Source organism: Theobroma cacao, chromosome 7 (genome assembly GCF_053813885.1).
Source record: "Theobroma cacao isolate CCN51 chromosome 7, ASM5381388v1, whole genome shotgun sequence".
Lineage (NCBI taxonomy): Eukaryota > Viridiplantae > Streptophyta > Magnoliopsida > Malvales > Malvaceae > Theobroma > Theobroma cacao.
This window is the reverse complement of record NC_142645.1, coordinates 13754865-13764450: the sequence shown is the minus strand read 5'-3', so window position 1 is coordinate 13764450 and position 9586 is coordinate 13754865. Positions and strand designations below refer to the sequence as shown.

The 9586-nt window shown below is 34.5% G+C and overlaps 1 protein-coding gene across 2 annotated transcripts; it reads right to left on the bottom strand.

The window, feature by feature from the left end:
* Positions 1–2371: 2371 nt before the first annotated feature.
* Positions 2372–9161, bottom strand: LOC108662783 (UPF0481 protein At3g47200-like). 2 transcript variants are annotated; one of them, XM_018124364.2, is made up of 3 exons: positions 9005–9161; positions 5376–6988; positions 2372–2595 (listed from the first exon to the last, which is right to left on the bottom strand). In XM_018124364.2, exon 2 carries the CDS (start codon positions 6936–6938, stop codon positions 5385–5387), a length of 1554 nt encoding a protein of 517 aa, XP_017979853.2. In that variant the 5' UTR covers positions 6939–6988; positions 9005–9161; the 3' UTR covers positions 2372–2595; positions 5376–5384. The 2 variants fall into 2 exon arrangements, with proteins under 2 accessions (XP_017979853.2, XP_088663977.1); XM_088807851.1 differs by lacking the exon at positions 9005–9161 and adding an exon at positions 8659–8806.
* Between the last annotated feature and the right edge of the window lie 425 nt (positions 9162–9586).

Here is a 9586-nt window from a genome sequence, read left to right as displayed (position 1 = left end):
ATGTAGTCAACAAATGTAAGCATCATTTGAATAATGGCATTGTTCTCAGGCCATGAGGTTTCAATAAAATGAGTCAGTCAAGTCATCCACTCTAAGGGGAGATTTTCAACTCTCCATTGTTCTCATTAAATTCTATATCAAGTAAGCATATGCTTGAGCTCACTTCAAATTTCATGCCTATTTCACACAATATAACTGCAGTGTATAAATGTTTACCTTGCTCAGTGCCCTCCTCTAGGCTGCTTTCTTCAGGTGCATTTTCTCTAGGTTTTTGGGATGATGGTATCAATGAAAACATTATCAGATCCATGAAATGCATTACTTTTATTTGGATCCAGTTGTAACAAAGGGATTTTCTTCATTGTTCGAATGCATCCGAATTGAGTATGTACTGGGTCTGGGTAGGAGCTGAAGTAATCTTATCGAAGTTGTGAAATGTTTTGCTGTCTCCAGCTTGGCGACTGTTTCGTGATAGCATATATCTTGAACGGAAATGTTTTGGTTGTAATAATGGCTGAAGAAACGACAGGTTTGATCCAAAAAGGAAGGGAAATGGGGTTTACCAGCAAATGCACGGTCATACATGGCCCTTAAAACAAAGGAGGGAAGTTAATTTTCAAGAGCAACTTGCGTTGGATAACATGTAGCAATCCAGCTCTAGCAAAGAAAACATCATCCTGGCATTTTCTTTATTTAAATATACTCTCAAGAAAAGTTCAATGATGAAGCCTGCATCGAATAAAATCCATAACAAAAAGTTCCACCTCGTGCTCCTTCGGATCTTGAATACTCTTCCAAGTATAGAGAATTTCTCCAAACCAACTGAAACAAATGCACGTGCAATAGCAATTCTTATAGCCACGTCGATGTGTACCACAACTAAAGTTTCATCAATTACTTCAAATACGTCTACTATAATCCTAAATTTGTGTACTACAACTGAAATTCCATCAATGGTTTCAAAACATACTGCAATTTCTCAAATTTATTTCATATCTACTTAACAGTTTTCACAAATCTAAGCGCGATGAGCATCTGAAAAGAATGGAACAGAAAAGCAGAAGGGATTTAACCAGGTGACATATTTGCTTTGAATTTTGGAAAAATAAATGAACGATCAGCAATAAATTAAATAAAATTCCTAATGTTTTCCTCTCTTTATCTTGCAAAAATTTTTTATGTAGCCTATTTCAAAAGTGTTTTTCAGTTGTCATCCACTCATTTCAAAAATTTATTTCATCTACTTGGTCCTTGTACCAATCATGGCTCGGGATTGAGTTGTGACAGTTAAAGTTCAACGTTGATTGTGCTTCCAAAGAAAAGTTGGGTGGTGCAGGCATTGGTGGAATACTTAGGGATGATGATGGACCGACTCTATTTATTTTTTCTTAATATATTGGAATTTTGGAATCTAACACAACTGAACTCATGGCCCTCAATGAGGTTTTTTTCTGTGTTTGCAAGTCCAAAGTGGAACTGGACACAGATTACGTATGGAGAGCAACTCGATGAATGCAGTGAGATGGGTAAAGAATTTATAGATAGCACCATGAAGACTAAGGAGGAATATACTGCATATTGAGGCGCGTAAACAGATGGTCAAAAATTGGGAGATCAATCATGTGCCAAGGGAGATCAATGAGCTTGTGGACCATTTGGCAAAGAATGGTGTCAAAAGGGCTCAATTGCCCTTAATGAGCTTGAATGAAACTTGGAAAGAGATGAGTGCGCTTGAGACGATGCATGGCACCTTTGTGTTAATGCAGTTCGTTCCGCGGAAGATTATCTTGGATGGAGAACTACGGCAAAGTGGTAGGGTCAGTGTATATGTTATCTGCTTATGATGATTTGCCACTTTTATTGTATAGGGTAGTTGAAACATTTTGGGTTTGATGATATGGTTGTTATGTGAAGAGGCTCAGTTATTGTGTGACATTATGGCAGATGATTGTGTTGATCACCTATGCAACCATTCAAATGTTGTTGATTGATTGTTGATAAGCCTCTCTAGAAGGATCTTGTCTTTCTAAAGTTATTTTGTCCTACTACCATGTTGGGGTGGTTTTTGCAATGCTTTCTATACAATGAAATATACTACTTGCTTTCAAAAAAAAATATACTGTTTTGGTATTGAAGGTAAATGTCACGACTTGTTTCTGAAGGGCCGTGACCAATGTGAGGTTCTAGACTAGTATAGACTGATAGGCCCAATCAAGCTTCTTACATTCATACATAAACTGTACAACAATGCAAATCATTAACATTCATTTCATAAATCATATAAATTGTCTGATGCGCCATCACATCATTATGAAATGCTACCTCATAACATGTGGAAACGCTAACATGCAAATATCATAACATTGGAAAAAAAGTTTAGAATCATCTCTTTAAACATGAACCTGCACCATCGGTGCTCAATTAGTGCCATGAACGACTACAAATCCATAACATGATCAACAACCATAACATAAACATAAACATGTGATCAAGTTGTCAGCGGAATATGACACGACCTCTAGGCTGCAAGCGGCTACTAAGTCACCTACCAATGGAGGAATGGATCATGCTTCCGTGACATTGGCAGCTAAAAAGCTAATCACCAATTTGCAAAAAAAAAAAAATGAGAATAACATGTGAGTTACAAAGACTCCTTGAATGAATATAGAAAGGCAAAAAGTCCAGGGGTTAGAGCTTTTGTACAAATATATCTTTTAATAACATGAATGTATGAACTTCAAATACTCATTCATCAAATCTTTGAGAGTGGAAGTAAATCAAATCTTTGACTATACTTTAAAACCTTTTTTAGTTGAGTACTAAATCTTGAAATCATTAGTCATAGCTTTAAATCAAACATTTGAATACTTTCTAAAGCCATTTAGAGTCATATAAACTTGTGGAATAAAACGTAAGTGTAAAACCATTTAGAACACATGAAGCAAGGGCTGAACTTACCATTTTGGAACTAAAGTCTAAATACCTTTAGGGGAGGTGTCGATACTTCTGGTTGAGGCCTCGATACCTCCTCTAAAGGTATCGAAACTTTCTAGGTAGAATACTATTCAAGTATTCTATTTCATAGGTATAAAGACTTTCCTTTGAGGTCTCGATACTTCATTCATATAAACCCAAAAATTGGACTACTTTCAACTCATTTCAACCTCATTTAACCTCCTTAGCTTAAGATCTACCTTAAGACTACCTCATTTCCAAGCTATCCTAATATAATACACATTAGATTAAGCTTAAGCAACTCATGCATCAATCAATTCAATAAACAACTAAGGCCCAACTAGTGACGATGGTATAGTCCCCATCATCCTTGGACATACTCTTAACGATGGTATAGTCCCCATCACTCTTGGACATCTTGGGTCAACCTTGGATAGGAATTGCCACCCTAACTCTGTGCTACATATGATTGATGGTAATGGTATAATCCCCATCACCCTTGGCATCATAGTTTCCTTTCTCTATGAATCATACTCATAGTCATGCTCACCTTTCAATTCTTCATAGCCATTCAACAATATCAAGCATATACCATCTTAATCATGTACTCATACTTAACTCATATCATATGTGGAAACATCATCACATACAATTTATAAATTAGCCTACATTATGTGCTCATACTCATATTGTTTAAAACATAGTTATATAATGAACTCATGGGTGGGAATGACTTTATCCACCTTAACCTCATCTAACATACAAGCAGTTCATACATATCTCATTGAAGTGGTGGTTTGATTTAAAAACACTTGAAAAGACTTGTCCCATTTGTTGAAAACTAATATATAGTAGAATATTTACATATATATATATATATATATATATATATGTTTATAAGTTCACAAACTCGTTCAAAACATGGGATCAATCACAAACACATTTTGCATTTATAAAGCAGCTATGAAAACCATTTCATCCAAGTAACTCAACAAATCATGATTTACATACTAAAATAGTTTGAAAGCAGTGTATCCATTCACATTTTTGGAGCATTTCAAACGTTTCCTTGACTTTCAATGAGTACTCAACGTCCTCAAAGATACTAGCTTTTTTACCATGCCTAGCACATCATAAATCGTATTCTAACAATATCATTGAGCGTAAATCTTCAACTAAACTTAGTCTATATTTCTAACCATAAACTAGTCTCAAAACTTGTTTTAGTTTATGGTAACATTACCTTTGTAAGCTTTAAAAGCTAGAACCACTTGGAACCTAACATTGCAGATTAAAAATCATAACTTTATATATGGGCAAAACCTTAGGAAGAAAACCCATAAACTTCAATGTTAGAAAATCATTTCCTTACCTCCAAAATTGATGAAAATCAAGTCTAATGGCTGAAAATCACGTCGTACTTGAAGAAAAATGGATTTGAAGCTTGAAAGAGAGTTGAGAGAGTGTAAAAGAGGTGTTTGGCAGCTGGAGAAATGAGAAGACTATCAAGTCTTGAAATTTGAGCCATATTTAGAGTTCAAGGGGTGAAAAGATAAGTTTACCCTTTTATTTTCTGATGTCTGATGCTGAGGTATCAATAACTGGGGGCTTAAATCTCGATACTTTTGAAATAAAATGGTTTTATTTGGGTTTTTTGACCAAAAGTCTCAAGAGTTCTTGTGGAAGTCTCAATACTTATTTTCTGGGTAATATGTCTCGAGACCTTATGAAATGTCTTGGGACTTTATTCTTCTCAGGTATAAGGTACCAATACTTCAAAGCCAAGTCTCAATACCTTGGCTCCAAAATGCTATTTCAAAGTGAAAAATCAAGTCTTTTGGCCCCCTTTGAATCTTAACTTCCCCATAACACATTAGAAACCATTTAGAGGATATCTGTAAGCCAAAAGTGTTTAAAATCATTCACAAAAACTTTAAATCCTTAGTACTCCAAATTAAGTCACACTCCTACTCTTTAGGTGGAGATGGGATTTCACAGTAAACAAGCATTTAGGCATGAAATGTGATTTACTGGCGAAATCCTTGTTTACCCCGCGAACGGCGTTGAAGATGCATGCTCAAATTCTTAATCTTTGGAAGACATTTCAAGTTATGGTATGCTTCATTCATTATTTCTCTGTTAATTTCCACGGTCAACATTTGACAGAAATCTGCACAAACTAGAAAGATCTTTGAATAATGTACCCTATAAGGCGCTAGCCAACTGAAGCACGTGGCACTGTATGTCAAATATACCGTTCAGGCAAAACACAGACATATTGTAAGTACAATATGTGAACTGAACATTGTAGACAAAAAAAGAGGATTTGATAAATTGAAGTAGAGAAAATCAAGTTCCTGGTAGTTTATAACGGGTATGCAATGAAAATAAGTGAACTAGAACATAAAGTGATCACTTACAGTCCGCAGCTAAAGGGAGATGACAGCACATATGGTTTGTATGAGAGTAAGCACAAGAAGGATAACTGCGGCAACTGTGGCAACACCTCGCCATAGACTTGAGAAATACTGGAGTTTCAGGATCGCTATCCAGCTATGATGACGAACTGCATTGTATGCATTGAGCTTCTTAAAAAGTTCAGAGTAATGATTCTTATTCACTTTAATATGTTTGCAAAGTTTGTTGAACAAAGATACTACTGCTTTATGACTGCCAAGCTGATTAATGATAATTCTTCTTCGAACAAGTAAATCCACATCTTCAGCAGATTTGACTAGATATTCCATTAGAAAGATATAGTTACAAATGTAAGTGTCCTGTGGATAGTAGCATTGCTCCCAAAACATGAGATTTCGATAAAACAATTCAGTTGAGTCGTCCACACTAAAGGGGGGAATTTTCAGCTCTCCGTTGCTTTCAATAAATTCAATGTCAAGTAAGCATTTGTTTGAGCTCACCTTAAATTTCACGCCTGCTTCTAGCAGCAGAATAGCACTGTATAAATATTCACCTTGTACATTGCCCTCCTCTAGGTTTAATTCTGGTTTATTTTCTCCAGGCTTTCGGGATGAATAACGTTGCAGTGAAGACCTTATCAGATCCATCAAAGACTTTACCTTTCTGTGGATCCATTTGCAACGAAGGGATTCTTCATTGTTGTTCTGCATCTGAAATAAATGTGGTGGTAGCTGAAATGTTCGTACCAAATCTAGGAAATGTTTTGGTCCCTCCAGCATGGATCTATAGTCAACATATTCGCGATTGTTTGGGGATAGTATATCTTCAATGGATATGTTTTGGTTGTAATAATGGCTGAAGAAGTGGTAGGTAAGATCAATGAAGGAAGGGAATTTGGGGTTACTGGAAAAGGCAAGTCCATATATGTTCCTAAGAAGAAAAAAGGGAAGCTGATTTTGAACTAAGATCAAGTCGTGCCGTAAATCAAGTAGGAACATCCCTGACTTACCAAAGACAAAATCGTTTTGAGATCTCCATTCCTTGGAATAAGCTCTCAAGAAGAGTTCAATGATAAAGCCTGAATCCAGTAAAAGCATTTCTATCAACCGCCAGGAATCGGATTCATTCACCTGTAGGTTCTGTCTTGCTTGGTCTGGCGAGTGGAACTCACGGCAACAGGTCCTCTCAAAACAGCCACGGATCTTTGCTAGATCGTCGTTGATCAACTTGCAAAAATCGTTCAGGGTTAAGCTAGAACTCTCCTCAACCCGTTCGAGAAACGAGGCTAGATATCTCCCCTTTTGCTTTTCCATGTCCTGTCCAACACTTCTGTATAAACCAACAGGGCCAATAACCACTGATCGCGAGCAGTAGAAATGTGAATTTTCCTCACGAAGTTTGTTGGGAACATAGAATATAAAACAATCTCGTGTCAAAGGAGGCGGAGAATTCTGTAAAAGATTTAATTTGGAATGAATCCCCTTGGCTATATCCTCGAGTGAACCTTCTTCCGATGAATTATGTTGTATTTCATCCACTCCATTTGTTGAAACATTGTTCTCCATCTCTCGGCTTTTTATCCAACTACTTAACCTGAAGATGAACGTACGTAGCACTAGAAAAAACCAAACACAAGGAACATTAATCAGGGAATATGTTAGAAGAATGGTTGTAGAGATAGCAGGATTAAAATGAAGAAGAAGCAGACATATGAAAGACACGTGCCTTGAATAGCAAAGAAGCTGGACAGCGTGTCAGCAACATAAAACTATTTACAATAATAGGATTTTTACCTGTAGTTAAAGAGTTGTTGGTTATAGAAAATAACTTTACCAAACTTTCCATATCTTTGTAACAGACTGACATAGCCTCTGCATGGAAAGCTTTAGCTCTGTAATTTTCAGTTAGAGTGAATAAGAAATTTTTTCCCTCGATCCTTCCACGTCTTTCAACAAGGAATATCATATCTTTTAATAATACTAATCTTCCTTTTGTTAAAAAAATAATAACAATACTAGCTATGAATTTACGTGCAATTTGCATATGAATCATATAATTGTAATTTAATTATTTAAAAACCAATTATGAATTTCCATAATCCTTATTAGTTGGAATTTTTAAAATTGTTATTATTATTTGCTGTTATTTTAATTTTACAGAATAAAGACTATATAAATCAATGAATACTATTTTTAATAACAACAAAATAAAATAATTGAAATTCAATCAAAAGTTTTAGTTTTCATAAAAGTTTCACACCCCTCAAGCCACTTTTATATACACAGTATAATTAGATATAGATTATAAACCTTCCTCATCATATTTTGTGACAAATATAAATAAGTTATCAAGAAATTTACGAATCACTTAAAAAATATTATTAATTTTTTTCGATAAATCATAACAAGTTTCATTAAATATCAATTCCATAACCCTCTAAAACCCTCTAAAAGGCAAAAGTTTGTTCATCAATGTATACTCTTTACAGAACATCATGCTCAGACCCACACCCTTGTGCAAAACATCTTAAACGAATATCCCTTTACAAAAAAAAAGAAAAAGAAAATGTATTAATGTTTTAAAACTTTAATACAAATAGTGGATACATGAGCAATCCTTGAGCCAAATCTTATGGAACTGCACTTTGAAAATCTAAGTCCACACACGACTCCGTCCAGCAATAGGTATATTCATTCATGATGAAAATAATAAAAATTGTATTAATGTTTTAAAATTTTAATTTTATTTTAGAATTTAAACTAAATTCAAATATACCTTTTTTTCGTTTTAAATTAAATGTTCACATTCAACTTAACATTAATATTAAAAAAATCCTTTGACTTTAATAATTTTGATATTATTTATCAAAATAATAAAGCACCTTATGATATTAATTATATTTACTTTTTATACGAAATGTTACATTTCTTGTAGTATAGCAAATTTCCTCCAAATATTTTTTTCTCGACCATGAATACAGAATGTTACAGTATTATATAGACTTTTTTTTTTTTAAGTAAAACCTTTGTGATACTCATAACATGAATACAAACAATCCAATCCAAAAACACAGGATTTACAAGCAAAACAAAAGCCACCAATGAAAATAACAAAAAACCACTCACACCCCATAATGACAAACAAATCAAACAAAAAAAAAAACGCTTGAAAACCCAATTGTGAGCAAATGAACAATCCAAATCAATCATTGCACCAGGAACAACATCCATTAGCTCAACGCAAAGCATCAAAATCATAAAATTGAGAGAGCTTTGCAATACAAACGGATTCCTTATGTGAAAATCAACATTCTCGAACGCGAAAACACCAAGAGAAAAACACAAGAAGCAGCCCATAGGAAGTCACGAAAACAACCCACCTGAAAATCCACAAATCCACCCAACAAAAATACCAGCAAGACACCAACATACCACCCAACCCACATTCATATCAAAACCTTAGCAAAACCACCAAAACCAAAGGGAAAACATCAGTCAGCCCTCATAAGGCAATGAAAAAAATCACACAAAGAGAATCGTCCATCAACACAAACCAACAAGAAGAAAAAATAAAAAGTCGAAGAAAAGCAGCCACTACAGGAAAACAACGAAACAATATTTCAACCATGTACCTGGCCCGTCAAGCTTAGTTATCACAGAGAAGAACCATCATATCCTGATCTCTTTCCACTCCACGCTTGGCTAAGGAATCAGCTAAATCACTGGCAGACCGATAAGTGCTGGGTATGCCATGATTTAATCTTACTAATAAGGCGATGATTTGCAGCATATGTTAAGTCTTCTGTCTATTAAAAATTAATTTGTGTGTTTGACGGTGTTAGAGGGGTCCACACTAACACTAACAGCATTCAAAACAAAGGTAAAAACAATTGAAGAAAAAAAATAGGGTACCGTGCGTGGAACTTGGTGCGACATCTTTTTCTGATTTTCTTCTTTGCATCTTTTTGTACTTCTTTCTAGATCAAAGGTAACTAAATTATATTTTTGGCTTTTTATTCAACTACTCAAAAAAGTTTCATTTTTACATTTATTGATGTTATAACATATTGCTCTATTAATATATATTTTAACATCTCTTTTTAATTGTTAGAAAAAACGGATTAATATATTTTTTTAAAAGCAAAAAACATTAACATATAGTTCAACTTAACAAAAATCCTCTCTTAATATAGATTAGCATATGCTTATATTGT

Bases quoted from the DNA above. Each gene is read 5' to 3' on its own strand.
- LOC108662783 (XM_018124364.2), bottom strand. From the start codon at position 6,938: ATGGAGAACAATGTTTCAACAAATGGAGTGGATGAAATACAACATAAT.